Source organism: Grampus griseus, assembly GCF_964374135.1.
Source record: "Grampus griseus genome assembly, chromosome: 11".
NCBI lineage: Eukaryota > Metazoa > Chordata > Mammalia > Artiodactyla > Delphinidae > Grampus > Grampus griseus.
The window spans coordinates 62,702,423-62,728,179 of NC_139005.1; the positions used below are offsets into that span (position 1 = coordinate 62,702,423).

Here is a 25,757-nt window from a genome sequence, read left to right on the forward strand (position 1 = left end):
TTTGTTTTTGCCAAGATGAGTTTTCTGTCCACTTATTAAAATTTCATCATTTTCAAAAAGTCTACAGGCAGTTACGTTTTACGAAAAGTTTCCTTCATCCTAGGTTAGAGCGGGGTATATTTTAGTTTATGAATCTCACTGAGTCTTGAGCACTATGAATAATCCCTAATCCTGTATCGAAAGGTTCATGAAAAGTTCAAAGCCTCAGCTGTCACTGAATAATTAAGCATTAAGGGCAATACTAATTTTTTCATTCGTTTTCATTAAGTTCAAATGTTATGGCCCTCTTTTTATATTTATTGCTTTAAAGTGTTACTCAAGAGCAGACTCTCATTGGCAGAGGCAATATTTTTCTTATCATTTCTCCTTTTAATGATTAACATTGCCAATCGATTCTATGAGTAATGAAATCACTGTTAGCATTTAGATAAATCTGCTGTTTTAGGCAAAGGGATAAAGAAGTGAGAAATGTAAAAATGTATCAGAAAAAACACAAAGAAATATGTCGTGTTCCTCCCATTGGGCCAGTGCCACTGCTTGACGGGAGATATATTCTGACTTAAACCCTTGCAATTGAAGTCTCTATATAACATTAAAAGATGCAGCATCATTACAGTCATATTTTAAATATATAAAAAACAATATTTGGATAAGACAGTACCTTCATGAAGCCTGAGAAAAACTCAAGAAGAAAAAGAGCATGGGTTGAGGAAAAACAGATGGCTAATTAGTATACAAGAGTCTAACAGACCTTTCTGTGATAATAAAATTATTCTATACCTGTACTAGATTATACAGTAACCACTAGTCACATGTGGCTATTGAGTATTTGAATTGTGTGTGGTATGACAAAGGAAGTGCATCTTTTATTTTAAGTAATTTGAATTTATATAGACACGTGCCTTGTGGCTGCTATACTAGATATTACAGGTTTACAGGGAACAAAGGAGGTACATTTAAAAGATTATAGATTTATAGGAGCAGATGTCAAAATAATAAGGATAAATTAGAAAGTATAAATGAGAAGTATTAAGAGTACAATATGAAATAGGCACAGAGATGAAAATAAAGAAACTATACACACATATTTATGTGATGAAATAGACCCTCATGTTAAGTGTGAAAAGAATGGATTAGGTGATCAAATCACATGAGAAGGTGATATTATTAGGAAATTAAGAAATTTAAATAGTTCTATTGGAAATGATGGAAATTATATAATTGAACTGACAGCCTGTAGTAAGACAATTAAAATAAATGCATATGTGAAGGAGTAATAAAGAGAAAAATCACAGGTGATAGAGGAGTCATTTCTGTCTCCAGTCCCCCATTATCATGCACTGATAGTTAATTGGCAATGAAAAGATATCTGTGAAAGTGCTTTTCAAACTATGAAGTGAAAAGTCAATTTATCATTTTTCTTCATGCCTCCTTAAGGACTCAGGATGAAGGATCAGTTGATTTACATTTTTGCCTGACTCTATCAGGAGTTATTGTGTGACATCAGGCAAGTTGCTAAATTTCTTTGGACTGTACCTGCAACGTAAAGTTGGCAAACAGCAGCCAGACCGAGCCCATCTGTCCCAAGGGATTTCTGCAATAGTTAGAGAAGATAAGGTTCATTACATACCATAAATTACAGAAAATTATAAACTGCATGGGAGCACCATTTATATCATAGTCTTTGTGATTTGCACCTTTTGAAGTTATGCCATGTGCAAGTAACACAGTTGTGCATGATATCCCTTCATAAAATAATTAGGGAACTTGCCGGCAGTCCAGTGGTTAGGACTCCGCACTTCCACCGCCAGAGGCCTGGGTTCAATCCCTGGTTGGGGAACTAAAATCCCGCAAGCCACGCAGTGTGGAAAAAAAAAAGAAAATTAAAGTGTTTAGGGGAAAAATATTATTATTTTTTTAAAAGACTACTAGACACTATTTGCTATTATGAGGCAATATACTGCTCTTCCTAACCATGAATATAAACATTCTTTAACACCATCATTTATGCAACTAATAGAAGTATATGTTTTGATTAAAAATATTAAACTAGGGCTTCCCTGGTGGCGCAGTGGTTGGGAGTCCGCCTGCCGATGCAGGGCACACGGGTTCGTGCCCCGGTCCGGGAAGATCCCACATGCCGCGGAGCGGCTGGGCCCGTGAGCCATGGCCGCTGAGCCTGCGCGTCCAGAGCCTGTGTTCTGCGACGGGAGAGGCCACAACAGTGAGAGACTCGCGTACCGCAAAAAAATAAAAATAAAAAAAAAAACTAACAAAGATGACTTGTTGTAAAGAACATTTACCTGTCAAATTACAATATAATAAATCCAATTGAAAGGATTGTTTCTTCACATATAACTCTTGAAGTCTCTACCAATTATAATTTGGTAAAATTTTCCAAAGTACCTTGTTATAAAGCTGAGTAAATCATCTTACAGAATTTTTGAGCAGAAAGATCCAGGGAGATTACACACTGGTTGGAAATCACAGAGCCAATCTGACCTGCCAAGCTGTTACCTTTGGCAAACTTTGAGTTTGTGTGTTTGTTCTTAAATCTAAGCCAACACTGAAAAAATATGGAGTTTTACCTAAAAATTCAAATTTCTCAGTTCCTTTTGAAAGTAATCGGAATATCTAGCAACACGGAAATGAAATTCCTCCAGGTTTACAGCATCGCCCCTTTTCGATGTTGGCATGTGAATTCAGGCAAGACCCAGCCTCCACCAATTCTCTTCCTGACACTGAAGCTGAGTTTGCACTGTTAGTTATTATTGTGCTGTTGCGTTTATTGCAGGAAAGAAATACTCCTCAGTATCCATACCTGTATGAAAAGTGGGGAAAACAGCTAACCTAGGAAGGCTGTGTGATTTTGTTTTAATACCCAGGGCTCTTTTTATTCTTTGTATGTCTAGTCCTGTTAAGCATTTAAAATTTTGATCCTTGCAATAGATGTTTTCTGAGTGGCTGTATATTAAAAATTGTGTGGAACCCGTTTTGTACTTGCAGTCTAATTTGTATTGATTTAGTAAGAGCGAGCGAGGCTGTGTTCGGTTATCGTGGAGCCCTTCAGCACATTTCCTAACACATAGCTAATACTAAAGTAAACATTTTTTGATTCGTAAGTTTGAAAGGATGAATGAATGGCCAAGTAATGGCTTACAGAATAAAGAATCATCTAATATATTTTTATTTAGGCAAGGTGTTTTATATTGTTTACCACCCTTGAGGACATTGGGCCAGCTTCCAAACCATCATTTAAAAATGGCAAGTAATCATATTCCATCATAATGTCATCAACCCATGCCTAACCCACTGAAAGAAATATTAATATTCTGGCTCATCGCTTCAACTTTATGGTAACACCTACCCAGTATTGCTAACCACAGGATATGAAAGAAGGCAAAGATTAAAGAAAAAGTTAGTTCTGAAAAGTTAGCAAAGAGAAAGTCATTCTGTACAGTATATATAGAATTAATATGTGATGGTTATGCATGTAACTAGTGTAACTTATTCAGGGCTTTTTTAATGAAAAAATGTGATGACTGTCTTTCTTGACTATTTTTTTTAAATAGCATACAATGCTCTTTTCAATATGCAAGTTACTTACTGAGTATCAGTTCTGTATAATCCTAGCAAGCCTAGAAGCAGGATTTGGACAGAATAAACTGGCAGTAAATATGCAAAATACCAGGGAAACCAAATAGTCAAAGTTAATCGTACCGTATGTCTCAAGGCAAACAACCTCCAGCTTTTGATCCATGAAATTTTTATCTTCAAATTCCTTCATTCTGTCTGATTCAAAAATCAAACTTTATATGAAACATTGAAATTATTATAACTTAAAAATATTGAATCTTCACTTTAAAAAGTTGAGATATAAAACATTAAAGCTTTATGTCAGAATTTGTTTTTAAAACAGTTTTCTTATAAAGGCTATTAGGATTCTACTAGTTAACCACTCTTCATTTAACCACTATATTAATAACTACATATTTTTTAAGAATAAAAATATAAGATAGAAAAAAATCCAGTTTAAAAGAGATGCTTATGCATAAAAAATATCCTGAGGGTTATTTTACTTTGTTTTAGTTTATGTTTTCTGGAGGAAAAGAAGAGATAAAAAATGGTTTAGGTACTTCTGTGTCAGTTAATCAGGAAATGTCTCAAAAGGAGAGATAGGAGATAGGAGATTGTTTTTCAGCTTTGGATCTGCTCAAGGCAATGAACAGACTTGTAATGTTCAGCAATATTATGCATTCTCCAGCTTTTTCCAGAATGAGGGAGCTTCCCAAATACAATGGCGCACATAATTCATTTTCTGGCATTTTGCAGCCCAATGTGAAGAAGAAAAACAGAGCTAGGAGTTTTCTACAGCTGAGGCCAAAACACCCCTCAAGGTCCTACAGCAGTGCTCATTTCCATTATCTGTGGAGCCGATGTTTGTCAGCCACTTTTATCACTGCCTTACCACTGGGGGTTTTAATGTTTTGCTGACTTGGAGCCCAATAAACTTATTTAATGATCATTAAGAAAAGCAAATAAAATAGAAACTAATCAGCAGATTTTCTGTGGTTGTCAGTATAGGTCAATATTTTTCCTCTAGTCTTATTTGGCATTCTTTATTATCTATATATCACAGAATAAAACTCCGACTCCTAGGTCTTGGCTAAAAATCTCTGTAATTTCATAGAGTATAAATTTCCTAAAATCTGTATGAAAAAAAGATCTACTCTATTATTTTTTTCTGCACTCATATTTTTTAAAGTTTAATTTTATACTTTTTTGTTGTTTATGGTCTGGATCTTAGGGTAACACCATTTTTTAATTCTATCCTTTGCTTTCAAGACATAGTACATATCCATAAATCAAATAACTGATATTTTTAAAATACCGTTAGGTTTATATATAACGAAATATTCATTCGCAGTCCTACAGGTTCCTGTTTTTACTGTTTTAATTTAATAATATATATTTTACCATGTTCTTATGTTAGACCAAAATAACATTTTAAATACACAGTATAATTATTTTATTCTTTTATACTTGTAGAATGAATTGACACTAATTATTTATAGTTAAATTCTTTTTCCTTTTTTTCTTTTACAGGCTGAAGAAAAGGCTCATTCAGAGGTAAAAACCTTGTAGCATTTTTACATTTGACTGTTTTCGTTTACATTTATGATGAAATGAGTATTTCGACCACTAGAGGGCTCTATGATACAACCCATAACTCTCCAACACTGCTAATAGAAGTGACCCAGCTAGTGATAAATGGTCTTGGATATTTCCTCTTAAAAGAAAATGAAATGAAGTTTTTAGAAGCAAACTCTTTTCTCATGTTCTAGCTTGGAGTCTTAACTCAACATCTAATAAGTTGTCTCTAGTAGTAAGCACTTACAAATCTTTGATGGATGAATGAATGAATGTGTGGTCTATTATATTATAGTCTCTTCCCCCACTGCCTGTTAGACTAAGTGCATAGGATTAAGGCAAGTATTGAATTTGAGGCACTAGACCGCCACAACACAATTTACCAGTATCCCAACCCATCTATTATTTGGTGCCAGGACTTTGCTGCTTCTAATCACTTGATGTATACTGTAGTATATTGTTCTAATCACGTACATTTCACAAATATTTCATTGCAATCACGTACAAATCAGATTGCAGCCTGGAGAGAACATTATTTTTCTTTCCCTTTGTATAAGAGTTGTCCTGGCCAAGGAGAGCAGGGAGACTTTAATTAGGCCTTTATTCAAGGTGTGCTAATGACTATTTGATTGGTTTTACCATGAGCAAAGAAAAATGCATTGGTAACAGCCTCTGCAAAGGAACTCTTCCCTTTGAAGTTTTATTTTATTAGCCTTTTAAAGTAAAATTTGTGCTGTATTTTTAAAAATTGAAAAAGTATAAATTATATCAGTTTTATCTTTATAATTGCTAGACCAAAGAGTAAATACGGTTTTGAAAAACCTAAACTATTTACATCTCACGGACATGGCAAAATTCTACCATCGACCGCAATACGTATAGCTACTAAGGCATAGAAATACCACATCTGTTTGCCGTATTAGTAGTTATCCACCTCTCCTTTAATTATTTATGCCCCATAGTAGGTTATGGTTCTTTTTTAATGATTTATATTACTTTAAGGTTTCCTAGATTCTATTTTAAAGGAAATCTGATCATGTAATAGAGACTCTTAATTTGAGAAAGCCTCTTTGAATTTGTATTGTTTTAAGAATAAAATAGATGTTCTCTGCTTTCTGGAACCATTTGCAGTCGTCATCATTTGAATGCAGCTCAAATGCTCTTTGGGTCTGGGTGTATCTCTTTTTTTAAAGGACAGGAGCCAAATGGAATCACATTTACTAAAATTATGTAAATGTCCCCTGTCTCTAATTCCAGTTTAAAGTTTAGTTCTTCTTTAGAGTTTTTTCAGTATTTACCACCATTTCTTCTCCACAAAAATTTAATGGGAAATTAAAAAGGAAAAAAAAAGACAGTTAATGAACTGTGTCAAGAATGCTCTTTCAAACTAAGGTAGTGTTTTGAAAGTCTAACTACAACAATAGAAGACTTGTTTTTGAAGAAATGAGAATCATCAGAGTAGAATGTTTGGCACCTAAGTAACTAAAATCCCTTGAGACCAGAAGTATACTTGTAGACTTAGTCTCAGTTGCTTATAAATATCTTAACCTTACTAATCACTGTCTATATTTCATGGAAACATGAAACATGAAGATTAAACTGTGGAAAGTGCTTAAATTAAAATTTTAAGTATGATATATATACTCTCATCTTTTTCTGGTTCACTTTTATTTGAGTGTGGACCTAACCAAACAGGAAAACATTTTAGCATATTTATGTTGGTGGTTTATCTAGCCATTTTTACAGTATTACTGATTTTTCCCCTTTGAAACTATGGATAATCTATAACAGCATTTCTGCCCAGAGCTCATAGTAACTCACTGAATAAAGGACATTATAACAAAGACTTGGGAAGGCTTCTCTAAGTGTTAGGAATTAAAACTCCAGCCAATAAAATTATTTTCAAATATGGAATCATTAAATGTTGAATTGGAGCCAACTTTCAGTGACTGCAGGATATTCTACAGCTTCTGAGAAGTTGCCAAAGTATAGGAAATAAAAATAAACATACCAAAAAATGGATAGAAAAATAAAAAGACCCAGAAAATATATATATGTATATTTACTGGGGGTAGGATGAGCTAATTATAGTATTGGCTTTTTTGGATTGAATTCTTAGTTTTAAGTTAAAATCTACTAGCATATTGATTTGATTTATTTTAATTACATTCAGCAAATCCATAAACTACGGAGAGAGCTTGTTGCATCACAAGAAAAAGTTGCCACTCTCACATCTCAACTTTCAGCAAATGTAAGTCACTTTTGATTTTTTTTGATATATTAAAACAGATGTTTATATAGTAAATGGGATAATTTTAGTAACAGACTCACAAACTTTAAATGTCCAAAATTATACAGACTTTAGGTCACTAAATAGTGGGACTTTCCTGCACGCTGGGTAATCAAACGTAAATCCACGTTGATGAGGAATCACAATGTCGTTAAAGTGGCTTTTTGTTTCATGTAAAGTTGGAAACATTAGTAAAAGCTACAAGTCTTAGTTCTTTTCTTATTTCTCATTGTTACCAATGCCCAGCCCCACATACGTAAGACTTTCTTCAGCTCCAAGACAATGAGGGGTTGACAGTGATTAACTGTGGAGTATAAAAAATTCTTGTGCCCTGTCTCCTTCAGCACAATTTATTGGACAATTAGTTAAGCAGCCAGTTAATTCTCTAAATTTGGGTTTCTTAGCTATATTATAAATGAGCTAGAGTTCTCTCAAAAACCTTGGTAGCCTCCTTATAGCAGTTAAAGCAGCTGAGGATCGCAAAAAATGATGATGGCAAAAACCATCAGTTATATTAACATTTACTGAAGATCCTTCAGTGTGCCCCGGAGTATACTCAGAGTAGGAGCAGAAGTAAAGGCGAACATGTGGCATTGTGCCTGGCCCTAGGGAACAACAGTGTTAGAAGCAGCAGTGAGGGGTGAGGAAGCTCCCGCTATTTTGCCATATGTCCTGACACCTTCACTCAACATCAGTCTGCTCACTTCTACCGGGTGGCTTTGAGCCTGTTCCTGCCTCACCACTCTGCTCTTCGTGGAGTTCTTCCATCTGCTCAGCAAAGCTTAACACAGCAAGAGTGAGCAAATGTGGGCTCACTGGGTATGATTTAAATAAGAGATTTTTTTTTTTTTTTCGGTACGCGGGCCTCTCACTGTTGTGGCCTCTCCCGTTGCGGAGCACAGGCTCCGGACGCGCAGGCTCAGCGGCCATGGCTCACAGGCCCAGCCGCTCCGCAGCATGTGGGATCTTCCCGGACCGGGGCCCAAACCCGCGTTCCTTGCATCGGCAGGCGGACCCCCAACCACTGCGCCACCAGGGAAGCCCTAAATAAGAGATATTTTAAGAATAAAAGTTATTGTGCAATATATTGGGTTGGCAAAAAGTTTGTTTGGGTTTTTCCGTACCATCAATAACCCAAACGAATTTTTTGGCCAATCCAGTACCTTCCACAGTATATAAGTAAGTCATTTCACTCACAATGCATTCATTTTAGCACTGTTTTTGAATTGACTTTATCTTTTTAACTTTGGGAGAATCAAATGAATTTGGGATTGGCTATATTTATTTTTTATAGATGTTGTCAGGGGATTCTTAAAATAATAGCCGGTTTTAGAGAACTGTTTAGACAATACTGGAAGAGAACAGTATTATTTAACCCATATTTTTTGTCTAAGAATAATTCTTAAATAGTTCAGAAGCCACTGTAAATTTTATACTATAGGCTATATGTATAGTAGTATAAAGCACTCCTGTCTAGATCCCTGAATTTGCGCCCAGAGGACATATTGCAGTGTAAAAGCCGGAACACACTGGGTTGTGTTTGTCTGCAATGAGGAAGGCTCAATGACAGACCTTATGCGCTGGATAGTAAAGACATAAATGCCTTGAACGATTACTCAGAGTTTTGTTTTATTTTGTAAATGTCTCTTGCATGGACTTACATATCAGTTGTTGGATTAATAAACGGCTGCTATACATAATAGAATTTGGGCTTTTACCCAATAATGTTTATACTGTCTCCATTTAAAAAGTAATATGGTTGACCCTTGAACAACACGTGTTTGAACTGTGCAGGTCCACTTATGCATGGATATTTTAAAAATCTGCATGTAAGTGGATCCACACATTTCTAAATATCTGCATATAACTGGACCCACGTAGTTCAAACCCGTGTTGTTTAAGGGTCAACCATACGCAATCCATGGTTGGTTGAACCCCTGGGTGTGGAACTCACAGATGCAGAGGGCCAGCTGTGGGACTTGAGCATCCACGGATTTGGGTCCTGGAACCAATCTCCCACAGACACCAAGTGACAAATGTACATGTATATTGTATTAAAAAGAAAAACTGAAATTAAAGGAAGTGTTTAATAAAAGATATATATTCGTTTTTCCCTCTGAGATTCCCATTCCCATTCTTGGTTATTGATTTCTTGTGTTTCCTTTCAACATTGTTCTTCTGTATACCCCTGAATACATATATACAGTACACATTTGCAAAGGCTTATACACATACACACACACACACACACACACACACACACACACATACACACAGAAGGAGCCAAGTTCTAACATAGGAGGACAGTCCTGGGGGACAACTCGATGCCATTGTTTGGAAAGGTACCAAACATTTTACAAAGATGTCAGCCATTGGCTATCTGCCACTTCTCTCAAGTCATGCATGCCACACTATTTTCACTGTTGTGTTTTCACGACTATGGACTATGTATTCTCAGCTGGGCATTGATATGATCGTCAAAGCATGAATAGTGTTTCTTATGGTGGGAAAAAAAAAAGTACTTTTTTTTTTTTTAAAGTACTCTTTTTATGCATAAAGCACAGATATATACAGAGTACATAAACAGGTATCCAGCATATCTGTGATATTAAAATGGCCATGGAGGAAGGGGACAATTAGGAAAAAAAAAAAAAAATCTATAATGTCTCCCTAGGGGATGATAAAGAAAAAAAAGTAAGAAACATAAAATTAGAAAAATCGGTGCCAAACTGATGAATTTGTTTAAAAAGTGCTAGTCTTGGAAAAACTATCCAAATATCTCCAGCCTTCCCTGTCCACGTCTGTGTTATCATTAGTAGTACATTTTGCGCGTGGATGGGAGCTTAATATATATCCTATTTGGTATGTTCTTCTTCTTTTTTTTTTTTTTTACTTCATAATGCATTTTAGAAATATTCTCAAATCACCTCAGACCCACACAGAAACCTGTACATAGCAGCTTTATTTTTTAATAGTGCAAAAATTGGAAACAACCGAAATGTCTCTTAATAGGTCCATGGATAAACAAACTCCGATAGATACATCCATACCATGGACTGCCACTCAGCAGTAAAATTAAATAATTATTAATACACACAGCAACTTGGATGGATCTCAAGTGCATTAAGCTTAGTGAAAAAAAGACCAATTTTAAAAGGTCGCATACTATATAATTCCATTTATTCAACATTCTCAAATGACAAAATTATAGAAATGAAGAACAACTTAGTGGTTGCCAGGGTTTAAGGAAGGTGGTCACCTCTCTCCTGAGAGTGGGTGTAACTATAAAGGGTAGCAATAGGAAGAGCTTTGTGGTGATGAAAGGTGGTTATTTACATGTGTGAATCTTCATATGTGTACCAATAATGAATTTCTGGTTTTGATATTATACTATAATTTTATAAAATGTAACCATCGAGGCAAACTGAATAAAGGGGTACAAGAGTCCTCTCTGTACTCTCTTTGAAACTTCTTGCGAATCTATAATTATTTCAAGTTTAAAAATTAAACACCTAAAGATCTATCACAATTTTTTAAAGTGATGTCTAGTTTTTAATTTCTTGGGAACTTAAATCTTATTTCACCATTTAGTGCTTTTTTTATTCGGTGGTGATATGGATTGTTACAGCTTTTTACCATCAGATAAATGTATTGCTGAAACCGTCAAAAGATAAAAGTCAGAAGATTCAGGTAATGAAGATATATATTATCTTCTATTCTTTTACAAAGCAGTTTATCAAAATTTACTTTAAAACTATTGCAGTAACTAAGAACTTGTGTAAGTGGATGCCTGTATAAATGTTTATAAAATAATTTTAAGGTCAGTCCTATTTTAAACATTTAATAGTATCATTATAATTACTAGGGATGGAGTCTTGTATATTTATGTTCCTTTGTATCTTTAAGGATATAATCTCCTTTACACATTCAGAAATTTGAATTATTTATAAGGCGCAAACCATCTTGAACTCATTCTCTTTAGCACTTCGTTTAAAATGTCACTTTAGATTCCGTGCACCATTATAAGTCATCAAAGGATTTACTTGAGAAAACACTTGGTTTCTCAGTTCTAAGAAATACTGCATTTAAATTTCATTCAGAGTGTGTTTCACGTCATTGCCTCTGAGTTAACATTTGTTGATGTATGTAATATATGCATATATTTTAATATACTTGTACAGAAATGAAATTAATTATAAGACTGAAAAGTTTTTCTGTCGAGTTTCTTCAATGTAAGTGAAAAATTTTTTTTAATCTTGTACATTTCCTGTTTGGAGGTAAAGATATGCCTTTTATTTATTATTTTATACAGACCACGAGTAAACTTTTTACTTTTTGGTGAAATGGGATCACCACAATGACCATTGTTGTATAGAAGTGTAATAGCCATGATTTATAAAGACAAATTACAATGTTTGGTTCTGTAGAAAATATCATTAACTGTTATTATTATCGTTTATTTAGTAATCATTTTAAGATCCAGCTATTCAGTTTTACTCAATATATGAATAATTCTATCAGGACTTAATTGGTTTTCCTTAATTTGGGCTTTTGGGGGTTTTTTTCTTTTTGTAATTGATGTGTCACATGTTTGGACCTGGCAACATGATTATATTTATATGGAGTCCAGACAGTAATCTGTGTTTTAATATTTAAATTTGAAACATCTGTTTCTCTGCTTTTTCTCCCCCTTTGTTAAAAGGGGCAGTGGTAAGTCAGAAAGTTATTCAGTCAGCTCACCTCTCATTTGCCTGACAGAATATGACCTCCATTCAGTAGAAGGTACGCTGAGCCTTTCCCTCCCCTTGGGAAGTTCTCTGAGCAGAGCTGCAGAAAGCCTGGGAAACCTCTTTATAGAGCTGTGTCCACTAGGATGTCTGGAGAAAGGAGAGAGGGTACGCTGGCCAGCGCTATTGCCAGGCCTTCTTTGAATCAATACCCCACCAACAAACAGGAAGAGAACAGGAGCCCCACAGTCCAAGGCCCCCGGGAATGTATGGTCACATCAGACAGTCAGCCAGGTGCCCCCTGGCCTCTCACCCATACCTTCATGCTGCCAAGCCAGGTGGGATGCATTTAATGTATTTCTTACAAATCTCAGCCCTTAGATGATCTGGAAATGGGCACGAAGGCTAGTTATTACTACCAGTTTTCAAAAACATCGCTGAATGAATGTGTAACCAAAAAAAGTTTTTTTTGTTTTTTGTGTGTTTTGTTTTTTTGCCTTTCAGTGCATAAGTCTTTTAACCACAGATCTCTCAGGTGTTATTTTCCTTGGGATTGTGTCCTATATCTTTGCTCTATTTAATATTTTTATATCATCTGGCAGTTACTTTTGTTTCTCTACATCTCCTTTAAGGGAAAACTATTTTGCACATAATTAACAATGACAGACACTGAAGGGACAATTTTATACAGTAAAAGAAATATGAAATCTTATTTATGATAGTTTCAGAGTCATTTTCAGTTCATCTAACTATTGAATTTCAAACGTAAAGTCATCTATTTCTGTCTATCTAATCTGTCTATCTATCCCCATATACATCTATGTAAAGCGTATGTTTTTTTTTTTTTTTTTTTTGCGGTATGCGGGCCTTTCACTGTTGTGGCCTCTCCAGTTGCAGAGCACAGTCATCCAGACGCGCAGGCTCAGCGGCCATGGCTCACGGGCCCAGCCGCTCTGCGGCATATGGGATCTTCCCAGACCGGGGCACGAACCCGCGTCCCCTGCGTCGGCAGGCGGAATCCCAACCACTGCGCCACCAGGGAAGCCCAAAGCGTATGTTTTATTCGGCTGATGGGCTGTCACTGAATTCTGAATGAACAAATGCAATGCAGGCATTTTTCATAATGATATTCCATCTTATTGTTTAGTACCACAGTTTTTTACATGTCTATTCAGATTATGTGATTTCAAAACTAAAGACAATATGTATTAAAAATATTTTCCCTTAACTAGTATTCAGTCTTGTGTATTTTATTACCTTCACAGACTTCACCTAACACAAGTAGGAAATATTCATCAACATATTGATACAACTTTACTGTGGCTTGAAAATTACGCAGCTGCTAAGAGAAAAGTCAGAACCATGTAAACTATGATTAACAGTCCCCCTAAAAATCCACAGTTCTTTTAAAGTTATCATTTTATAAAGTTTTTAGACAAGATATATTTTCCTATAGTTTAATCAGTCTTACATTCCATTTTTTTCTCCAGTAAGGCGACAAACATTATCACTGGTATAAATGCCTTCCTTTATTTTACCTATTGTAGTGCCTTTCCATGAATCCAATTGGTGCGAAAGTTGCCCTTTTATTAACTTCAAAGTAACAAAGCTATTATGATAAACTAAGTTAAGGGGGCATAAACTTAAAGCAGCATTTCACAAACATACTTTTAACAAACTTTTCACGGAGAACAATGTGACTCAAATTAAAATGTTCTTTTGTAACTAGTTTTATATGTTCTTGTAAATAATTAATGAAGAGCAATTTTCCAAAGATTGAAAACTGACCTTGTAATGGTGAACATTTTATATTTACTCATAGATACCAAATATAAGCAATATATTTGTGCAGCGTATTCTTCACAGTCCTGCTTTCTTTGTCATATTTTTAATTCCTATTAAACTGATAAAATACGCACAGCTGGTAAAATGAAGCAATTTTCTATAAGTATATACATTCAAGGACTCATTGTCCAACAATTAAACCTTACAGTTGTTTGGGAGAATTGAAACTTTTCAATGTTACGTAGAGTCTTGCACTTCTTGTAGTGAATATTAACAAAGTTCTTCTATTTTAGAGGAAAACAAGCAATTTTAGCTTTAGAATTTAGTAACCCATTTTATCTTCATAGCAGGATTATTTTTAACAGTCTAAACTGGAATCAGCACTAATGGTCGTCACGGACAAATAAATTATAAATCACACAGAGCAGTGCTTTACAGCAAATTCTAACTCCTGCTGCACACCACATGGATGAATCTCAAAATACAATGTTAAGCAAAAGAAAACTGTCACCAAGAAAATCATGCCATGTGATTCCACTCGGATAGATTTAAAAATAGGCCAAGCTAAAACATAGTGGCCAAACTATATAGGGAAGCAAGAAAATAATTACAACACAGGTCACTCTAGTGGTTATCTTTTCGGAAGGGAGAGGGGACAGAGATGAGGAAGGGGCAAGAGAGGACTTCCAGGGTCTTCAAATCCTCTTTCTGAGCGCATGAATATTCGCGACGATGAACCAGTGAGCTGTACATTTTCATTTTGTTCACCTTTAACATAGTGTGAAGGTTAAGTATAAGAGAAAGTGGGACATAACCTTATGCTAATTTCTGAGGGTACTAATTCTGATGTAATGACATTCCTTGTCATTGGAAACGTTTTGAACTATTAGATACGATTTGTTTTTTAAAAAGAGTGTTATTTATCTGATTAAACCTGCTAACAAACCTTGGAGTACAGTTCTCAAGGTCGTGAGTATGTGTGTGTCTGAGAGAGAGGGAAAGGAGGAAAGAGGGAGAAGGGAGTGGAAAAGAATAGAGGCTTTTTTTGGTTATTTAAAAAATTTTTTTTATTGAAGTAGAGTTGATTTACAATGCTGTGCCAATCTCTGCTGTACAGCAAAGTGACTCATTTATATAGAAATTCTTTTTTTATATTCTTTCCCATTATGGTTGATCACAGGATATTGAATAGTTCCCTGTGCTATACAATAGGACCTTGTTTTTTATCCATCCTATATATAGTAGTTTGCATCTGCTAACCCCAAACTCCCAGTCCTGCCCTCCCCCACCTCCCTCCGCCTTGGCAACCACAAGTCTGTTCTCTATGTCTGTGAGTCTGTTTCTGTTTTGTAGCTAGGTGCGAAAGAATAGAGTTTTACTTACTGATGGACTGGAGATTAATAGCATCTTCTATAAATCATCTTTCTCTATATTATAGTGTCAGGAAAACAAAGGCATCCTAGGATGAGCTCAGAGCTAGGAACAAAGACACCTTTGTATCATGATGTTAATGCAAGGGACTTGTACATTCTAGCTGTTACCAATAATGGAATAAACTTCTGGCTGTTACTAATAATGAAATAAACTTCTAGCACCCTAATTCTTAGGACTCCTGTGATCCATTTACAAGGCGATTTATTTTAATTGCATCCTCTCACTCCCTTCTCTCAAAAAAATAACCTTTTGGCAAATTTTCCCCCACACATAGTTTATTATAGATGTAGGTTGTAAAACATTCTGTACTTGTATCTTTTTATGGATGCAATAAAATTGGAGAACATACCTGTGGTTCTACATCAAGCCACAGTGAGAGGTTGACTTATCTCTTCATGCATAATATTCTGTGGGTCAAGCTGTTGCATGATAGCATGTCAATAGAAACTGGCCTATTTTAGAACTAGAATAAGATTTTCAAATACTTCTTAATCGTAAGAGTTACAGTTATGTACTGCAATATGTATAATTCTCTGAGATTTAAAATAAAACCCCAGAGCCACAAAAACTTAAATAAAATATAACTGAATATTATTTCTAGCTGGCCTACCTACATTTCCTTAGTGGAAGGGAAAAAAGTAGGAATAAAAGCCCTTTTTATTGAAAAGAGTTTGGAAAGTGAAGACAACTCTTTTCGATTCAATTCTTTGTTAGTAGAAAAAGAGGAAAGATAATGTTATAGCTGTCAGCAGATTTCCGGCACTTGGAAGAGAGCATCATTTCAATAGAGGAGCTAACAATATCTTCAAAGGTCATCATGCAGGTATAAGAATGAGGAACATTCGTCCATTGAGTATTGCCGCAACCTCCTCTTGGGCTTTGAGTCTAAAAACTTGGCAACTCAGAACTTTATCCAGTATTTTGGGTATCAAATCCTCCATGATGTTCAAGTTAGAAGGTGTTTTTATTTGCAAAATAGCATTCCCTTTCAGAAGTTGAACTCATTAAATGTCAAGATTGAAACACTGATTTTTAAGCTGAAGTTTAGAAATAATAGATGAAGATGTGTGTTAACGGAGAGTCAGCACTGAAAGCCAGACATGGCAGTCATAGTATTTAAAGAGTAAGAATTCCTGAAATTAAGCATTTTGTAAAGAGAAGTGTTTTCATCCATCCACATAAGGTTCTGACATTTAAGATATGTTCCTTCCGTTTTGTTCACAGGCTCACCTCGTAGCAGCTTTTGAAAAGAGTTTAGGGAATATGACTGGCCGACTGCAAAGTCTAACCATGACAGCGGAACAGAAGGTATGTTCAGGAATTGCCACTGGGACTTGAAATAAGATAGGAAATTGCATAGGGTGTTTAAACAATACCTGAGATGCAGCTCCTTAGAAATAATACTGAGAGGATCCATTCTAAATAAATTGGAACAATGGCAAGATAATACCTTTTCTTTTCGGATTTTAATTTAAAGACTTATGATTCCGATTAACCTATTTTGGAACACACACACACACACACACACACACACACACACACATGTTCTTTTCAGGCAGTCTATTATTTTACTTCTGACTGGAACTATTGAAAGCATACCAAATGTTAAGAAAAAGAAACAGGAGAAGAGTTAGAATATTCTAGGAATAATTTAACGCAGTTGATGAGAATTGCACTCTGACAAGAATTTTCACAAATTCATGGTCTATAAGCCCAGTTATAGACCATGGCTGTGATCTGAGATCCTCATGAAGAAGGCCTAAAATAGAGGTTAGGGCTCTGTAAAGTAAGGGGCCTTATGTTACAGTATCCACGAGACAAGGAACAGTCCTGCATAATTTTGGAGTAACAAGACTAGTTGGCATCTGGGGATGCTGTCTTTGAAGTAAAGCTAAGCTACATCAAAAGCTTTAAAACAAACCTGAAGGATTTTATGGAGTAGAAGAAGGAATGGTTTTAAAAAAAAAAAGCAACAGAGAATTTGGTTCACAAAGGCAGAAATATCAAAAGGTCCACACTGGATAGAAAGAATCTGGACACTTTCCATATGATGACCAGGAACTTACCTCCCTGCCATTAATTTGGTGGCCCTAACCTGAGTCCTTGGATGAGTGTCTAAAAAGTCTTTAAAATTGTGTGGAAATATTTGTAAAAATGGCATATGTGCATAATATGAGCAGATTTCCATGGTTTTCGTCTAATTTTCAAAGAGATCCATATCTAAATAGTTTGGGATAATTTCAACTTATGTAGAATCAGTTCCTATATCTTTCCATAGGGATGGCTTCGATTTTGGCTTCAGTTCTGTAAAGTATGGCTTTGGCTTTAAAGGACTAGCATGTGTTATTGAGTTTTGTCAGTTTACTACTTTTTTTAAAGTTAAAAAACAAAACAAAACAAAACTGAACAGTCCAATTAAACCAAAAGAGAAAATCAAATATTCCTATAGTTGCCTGGTATAATTATAGAACTGTATTCTGTTTGCCCTTATCTTTCATTCTCCCATTTCGTAGCTCTCCCCTGCCCATGAAAGAGAACACTGTCCATCCCTGTCAAGCCTGTTCTGAAAGAGAAGATAACAAACTCCTTTGACCACATAAATTTTGTCTTAATCTTTTTGGGGGTGATACAATTTACCATTTCACTATGTAACATAAGAATTCAGCAAGTAGGATTACAAGGCCTTTTTAAGGGCATTCAGGTGGGAAAGATTATAAATGTTGGAGTCCAGTAGCCTCAAGTTTGAATCTCGGCGAGGTCTCTCAAGAGCTGGAGAATCTCCCTTTCGTAACCCTCAATTTTGTCATTATAGAAGTGGGAGTTATAATAACTACCTTGTAGAATCATTCTGAGGAGTGAGATACTGTAATATGTCACAGGTAGTGGATAGTCAACAAATGTTACCTTTCTTTATATTTCTCTCCTTTTTTTCCTTAAAAAATGTAAGATAAACCAAATTCATCATTGGTCATATGCCAGGCATATTGCTAGAAATCATGGTTAGTATTTAAGTCTCAATACCTTTAAGAAGTCAAAATTTATATATTTTGCCTCTCCATATTTCCTTCAGCTCTTTTTTATTTGTAGGCAAATTTCTCGTAGAAATTGGAAATATATACATGTTTGTTAATTTATAATGTCTATGAAAAATTCCTGAATATTTTAGAATACATCTCCATAATACAAAGAATTGTATAATTGTTGCACATTATCCTTGAAGTAACATTGCCAGAATTGTAAAGTTTTCTCGGAAGATATCATGATGTTTGCAATTGCCCTTGCCATTTTTTTAACTGAAAGTAGAATGGTTGCTCTTTTAATTGAAATATGTATACACACAAAACGATGCTTATTTTATTTTATCAACATTAGGTTTTTTAACATTCACATTAGCATTGTATTTTATTAACAATGTTTATTTCATTATATTATTTATTTAACAATGTTTATTTTAGTAATCTGAGATTTATAACTTGCTTTTTTCCAGAGTGGTTTTGAGAATCTTATAAAGTTTATTGGATTATGATATAACACAATTCAATGACAGAATCTAGTGAAAACCAGTAGAGGAATGTATATAACAAGATACTTGAGCCTAGGTAATTACCACCCCAAAGTAGAAATTCACTGAACTGAATTGATTCTCAAGGAAGCTAAGGCACAAAGGGAGATTGCTTGGCATGTTTAGTTTTCATTTTCTGACCAGAAGAGCATAATTTAGATTGAAGAGACAAACTTTCAGACACTGAATTCAAGGACAAATTTATTGTAAAATTTCTTCAATTGGGGTCATGAAATAACAAAAGACAAAATCTCTGTTCAAATAGACATTTCTCTAAAAGCTGAGGGCATAACATTTAATCATATTTCAGGAAAGCCATTTTCTTCAGGGAGCTGAGATAAAAGGGCATATTGTTCTCTGGTGATCCAACAATCCTGGGAAAAAAGAGCAGAGAATATAAAGCAGAGGTTTTGAAATTCTGTTCTAGACTTCCAAGGTTCCTTTGTCCATTAGTCATGCACCAAAGTTATAATGAATTTCTATTGTGTATGAGATACTGTTCTAGCTACTGAGAATTCAGCAGTGAAATACACACACACACACACACACACACACTTATATCCTAGTTTATAACCAGTTATAATATAAAATAGAGTTTATATTCTAGTAGGTGACAGAATATGATAAAAATATAATTCAACTATATGGGAATTTCAGGTGAAGGTAAGGACTACTGAAAAATTTAAAGCTAAGAATGAGTATATTGGGAAGCAAGGTAGGATGCTAACACATGAAGAACCGAAGGCCAAGGTGGTTGCATGTGCTTGGGTATCTACTTAAGAAATAGATAAACTAGGGAAAAAAAGAAAGAAAGAAAGAGATAAACTAAACTAGGACTCAGATCCAAGACTCCTGCTTCAGTGTGTGATTTTCAACAATCATATGGCATTAATAGCCTGAAAACTGTATCAAAATTTTAGTGAGGTTCATAGACCAAAATCACTCCCTTGAATAATGTTCTAAATTTTTTCCTTGCTTCCAGATGCCAAGTCACACCGATTCTCTTGCTAAATATATGTGCCAAAACACTGCTTTTATATACTTGTAGCCTGGTAAAAATAAATAAACAAATAAAAATAAAAGAAAGAAAAGACATGTATGAATAACTCAGGAGGCAGAAAATATGAGGTGCAATTAGAAGTATAACAGGACAGTGTCCTGAGTGTTCTCACAGAGAACCATTGCATTTTCACACTAGTTTTGGTGTGTGTATGGGGGGGGTTGGGTTTTTTGGTGTGGTTTTTTGTTTTGTTCTGTTTTTTATTGAAGTATAGTTGATTTACAATGTTGTGTTAATTTCAGGTATACAGCAGAATGATTCAGTTATATATATAGTTATGGAATAGTTATATCTATTCTTTTTCAAATTCTTTTCTCTTCCAGGCTATTACAAAATATCGAGTATAATTCCCTATGCTATACAGCAGGTCCTTGTTTGTTATCTCTTTTTTATATGGTAATGTGTATATATTAATCCCAAACTCCTATTTTTTCCCTCCTCCCCTTTCCCCTTTAGTAACCATAAGTTTGTTTTCTATGTCTGTGGGTCTATTTACATTAGTTTTAGAGGAGAGGTGGCCAAGAGGAGCCTTGTCAGGCTCTGGGAGGATGAAAAAAATTAATTCAGGAGAGATGGAGGGCCGCTTGTCATAGAGGAAGGAACACCATGAGTGTGAACTGCAAGGAGGGAAATTATGGGAGACATTAAGGGAAAAAGAAGGAATGTGGAGGGAAATGTGGAACCAAGGCTTGAAGGATATCTAAGGAATCCGGTCCTTGGAAACAGGGAGCCATTCAAAGATTTTTGACACTAGGCTCACATGATAAAAGTTAGTTAATGAAGATCAGTCTAGCAGCATTTCCCAGTAGTTTAACAGCATTCCCTGTAGCTGCCAGAAGACCATGTGTTATGGAACAGTAAATCTATAAATAAGAGTAATTAAGATAATTGTCAGTAATGCTGCCCAGAGGGTGACACTATCTCTGGGTATCCCCTATACCTAAGGCTCAACAGATTGTGATGGTGACATAGTTTGATCAAGAATTTTACCTGGATTTCAGGTCCTTGTCCCTTAACTAGTACTTTTCCACCAAGATTCTTTAAAAGAATTAAGACCGAATGCCCTGAAGCATCTATTATATGTGATGAAACGGCTTCTTTTCAGTGCATCTAGAGTGGTACTAGCTACATACCATCCGTATCAGAAATGAAAAAATTGTCACTCAACTTATAGTTCAGGGTTTTATTTTCTTATGCTGCAATAAAGGTCATCAAAATGATAAGAATTCTGCAAATCTATATTTTTATGAATGAAATTTTTACACAACTACTGCTAAATCCTTGCAAATTTACTAAGACTATATACTCATTGACAATTAGAAGACTTTCAAATCACTTCCTTATATCTGTAGTGCCAGAGGCAATTAGAACATATGTTAAGGTGTGGTAGGTTAGTCTTGTTAGAAGGTCAGAGCATGACAGAGGAATATATTTTTGTTTGAGTAGTGAAGCTCAGATGTTGATTCTATGCTAACTATAAAGTCTAGGGTTTGCTCATTCTTACCTCTGTGAAACTACTTTTTTGGATGACTAGATGAATAGACACTTAAATGTTAAAACTTAGAAAATTCAAAACCAACTCTCTGGAAATAGATAATGTAGAAGCTAAAATTTTAGTTGAATTGTATCTTTACATTAACTCCTAGTTCAGGTTAAATATTTATCATCTAGAAGTGTTTTTAAAAATTTATCACTAGACTCAGAAAATACATTCATTAGCCTTTTACGGCATAAGATAATTTGAATCTGTAAGTTACTTATGGATTCAAGTTACTTGTGGTACTGGGGTTTGATGAATTCAGTTCATTTAGTTAGAACCAGGGCTGGCAGGTTCTTTCAGCAGAAAACTTCACAAAATTTTAAGACACATATGAAGGGGTGGAGAGTGGGGTGTGTTCAAAGCAACTATAGCTAGATAATGTGAGATTAACTGTGTCAGTGTGAGGAAACAAAAGACTGGTTTAGTGGAAAAATTTTAAGAGCCTTGCCTAGAAGGTCAAGTAGAAGGTCAGGCTGGTTGATGAGATTTGTTGCCAAGCTGTGAGATTCTCAATAAGGCCTGTGTCCAGGAGAAATTTGGAAAGAGGTCAGATGTTGTTAGGAAGTTAGGTTGGAAAAACACGGAGCAACGCCAGTATTATGACACAGTATTTGATCATTTGATCACTTTACTTTGAAGCATTTCAAGTCTGACCTTGATAGCTTGTTTAGCCTCAGAGACATGTAGAAAACAGTTAGAAGAGATACTGACTCCATCCAGACTCTTTTACACAAGAAACTCACATGGACTACATTACTGGAATCTCACGTGGTCAGCCTATGTTTGGGGCATCGTTATCTTGAATGGCTCATTATAGGTAAATGAAATTTGAGTTCGGTTCTCATGTTTTAAAGTATCATTTTTGAAAAGTGGAAAATATCAATAAAATATTATCTGATCATCTTATTCCCAAGACCCTCTGAAGAGTTACTCCAGCCCCAATCTTCTCTTTGGGAGAAGAGTAGGAAACTGAAAACTACTAAATTAGAGGAACAAACTTCAAATTCATCTCTTGATGGTATCTACATTTTCCAGGTTCTTTCTGAAGGTTTACTAGGGATTCTCAAAACTTAAGTTATCTTCTATTAGGTCACCTTTAAAATGAAAAGACTATGTGAAAATGTTTCAGATTATCAAAAGATTTTATAGTTAGTTATCTCTGGAACTCACTTCTAATTATTTTTCTAATCCACACTCCCTGCCACGGCCAAAACTAAAGCAGGGAGACCATAGTTGTCCTTGGCGGCAGCACTGCAAGCTCCATGATTATAGACATCTTAGAGAATATGTACCTTAAAAATAAATGTGAGCAATCAGCTATAACTACAAAGGGGAAAAAAGGAAGGCTAGAAATAAACTATTTAGAAATTTCTTTCTTAGTCCAGTTTTCATTCTAAAATTCTTTATATTCATAGCTATACACTTTTGGAAAAGAGAGAAAGGAAAACCCACTTTATTGCCATCCAAAGGAAGTGATTCCACTGATTTAGCCACATTGAGACTTTCAGTTTATAATGAATAATAAAGTTATTGACGTTTTTAGTATATAGCATCCTAAGTGATCAGACACCCTCTTGTTAAAATATGCAGTAGAGTTGAAGTTTTACATCATTTTTTGAAGGGAAGAAACACCTGTTTAACATAGACCAGACATTTGAACAAAATCGTCCCAACATTTACTGAGATTAGATCATAAATCAGGTGAAAAGATAAACTCTCCGACAGATAAATAAGCTGAATGCATTAAATGGTCTGGATGCATAGAGAAGGAACCTGTTCATTTTTCCTCAAAGGAAAACTAAGAGGTGTCATGTGGATGGAGACGTGTCACCATGGCCCTTAAGGGTGAAGGATATTCAAAGCACAGGAGGAAATCACATGGAAAGACTCAGAGAAAGAGATAGTGCTAGTTTGAATGATGGTGAGGGTGGATCTCATTAACTGAAGTAAGAAAAAAGGAAGGGACTTTTGCAGATATGGAGAGATAACTAGTTCAGGTTTAACACACTATCAGTGTAGAATTTAACTATCTTTGTTTTTTTTAATTTTTTAATTTAATTTTTTTATACAGCAGGTTCTTATTAGTCATCAGTTTTATACACATCAGTGTATACATGTCAATCCCAATTCATCCCATCATGACCCCCAACCCCCGCTGCTTCACCCCCTTGGTGTCCATACATATGTTCTCTACATCTGTGTCTCAACTTCATCCTAGAACACCGGTTCATCTGTACCATTTTTCTAGGTTCCACATATATGCGTTGATATATGATATTTGTTTTTCTCTTTCTGAATTACTTCACTCTGTATGACAGATGTTAGATGCATCCATGTCTCAACAAATGACCTAATTTCATTCCTTTTTATGGCTGAGTAACATTCCATTGTATATATGTACCACATCTTCTTTATCTACTCATCTGTCGATAGGCATTTAGGTTGCTTCCATGACCTGGCTATTGTAAATAGTGCTGCAGTGAACACTGGGGCTCATGTGTCTTTTTGAATTATGGTCTTCTCTGGGTATATGCACAGTAGTGGGATTGCTGGATCATATGGTAGTTCTAGTTTTTTAAGGAACCTCCATACTGTTCTCCGTAGCGGCTGTATCAATTTACATTCCCAACAACAGTGCAAGAGGGTTCCCTTTTCTCCACACCCTCTCCACCATTTGTTGTTTGTAGATTTTCTGATGATGTCCATTCTAATTGGTGTGAGGTGATACCTCATTGTAGTTTTGATTTGCATTTCCCTATAATTAGGGATGTTGAGCAGCTTTTCATGTACGTACGTCTTCTTTGGAGAAATGTCTCTTTAGGTCTTCTGCCCATTTTTGGATTGGGTTGTTTGTTTCTTTCATATTGAGCTGCATGAGCTGTTTATATATTTTGGAGATTAATCCTGTGTCCGTTGATTCATTTGCAAATACTTTCTCCCATTCTGAAGGTTGTCTTTTCGTCTTGTTTAGGGGTTCCTTTGCTGTGCAGAAGCTTTTAAGTTTCTTTAGGTCCCACTTGTTTATTTTTGTTTTTATTTCCATTACTCTAGGAGGTGGATCAAAAAAGATCTTGCTGTGATTTATGTCAAAGAGTGTTCTTCCTATGTTTTCCTCTAAGAGTTTTATAGTGTCCGGTCTTACATGTAGGTTTCTAATCCATTTTCAGTTTATTTTTGTGTATGGTGTTAGAGAGTGTTCTAATTTCATTCTTTTAAATGTAGATGTCCAGTTTTCCCAGCACCACTTATTGAAGAGACTGTCTTTTCTCCATTGTGTATCCTTGCCTCCTTTGTCATAGATTAGTTGACCATAGGTGCGTGGGTTTATCTCTGGGCTTTCTATCTTGTTCCATTGATCTGTGTTTCTGTTTTTGTGCCAGTAGCATATTTTCTTGATTACTGTAGCTTTGTAGTATAGTCTGAAGTCAGGGAGTCTGATTCCTCCAGCTCCATTTTTTTCCCTCAGGACTGCTTTGGCTATTCGGGGTCTTTTGTGTTTCCATACAAATTTTAAGATTTTTTGTTCTAGTTCCGTAAAAAATGCCATTGGTGATTTCATAGGGATTGAATTGAATCTGTAGATTGCTTTGGGTAGTATAGTCATTTTCACAATATTGATTCTTCCAATCCAAGAACATGGTATATCTCTCCATCTCTTGGTATCATCTTTAATTTCTTTCATCAGTGTCTTATAGTTTTCTGCATACAGGTCTTTTGTCTCCCTAAGTAGATTTGTTCCTAGGTATTTTATTCTTTTTGTTGCAATGGTAAATGGAAGTGTTTCCTTAATTTCTCTTTCAGATTTTTCATCATTAGTGTGTAGGAATGCAAGAGATTTCTGTGCATTAATTTTGTATCCTGCAACTTTACCAAATTCATTGATTAGCTCTAGTAGTTTTCTGGTGGCATCTTTAGGATTCTCTATGTATAGTATCATGTCATCTGCAAACAGTGACAGTTTTACTTCTTCTTTTCCAATTTGTATTCCTGTTATTTCTTTTTCTTCTCTGATTGCTGTGGCTAGGACTTCCAAAACTATGTTGAATAATAGTGGTGAGAGTGGACATCGTTGTGTTATTCCTGATCTTAGAGGAAATGCTTTCAGTTTTTCACCATTGAGAATGATGTTTGCTGTGGGTTTGTCGAATATGGCCTTTACTATGTTGAGGTAGGTTCCCTCTATGCCCACTTTCTGGAGAGTTTTTATC

The 25,757-nt window shown here is 35.3% G+C and overlaps 1 protein-coding gene across 3 annotated transcripts in view; it reads left to right on the top strand.

Annotated features, from left to right (window-relative positions):
- NAV3 (neuron navigator 3) overlaps positions 1–25,757 on the top strand; it is a gene marked incomplete at both ends in the record, with an annotated part of 362,535 nt that overhangs the window by 292,766 nt on the left and 44,012 nt on the right. For all 3 annotated transcript variants that reach the window (XM_082666667.1, XM_082666668.1, XM_082666669.1), the window contains 3 exons: positions 5,107–5,130; positions 7,325–7,402; positions 16,612–16,695. In XM_082666667.1, coding sequence (XP_082522793.1) covers positions 5,107–5,130; positions 7,325–7,402; positions 16,612–16,695 — 186 coding nt within the window. The remainder of the gene's footprint in view (positions 1–5,106; positions 5,131–7,324; positions 7,403–16,611; positions 16,696–25,757) is intronic.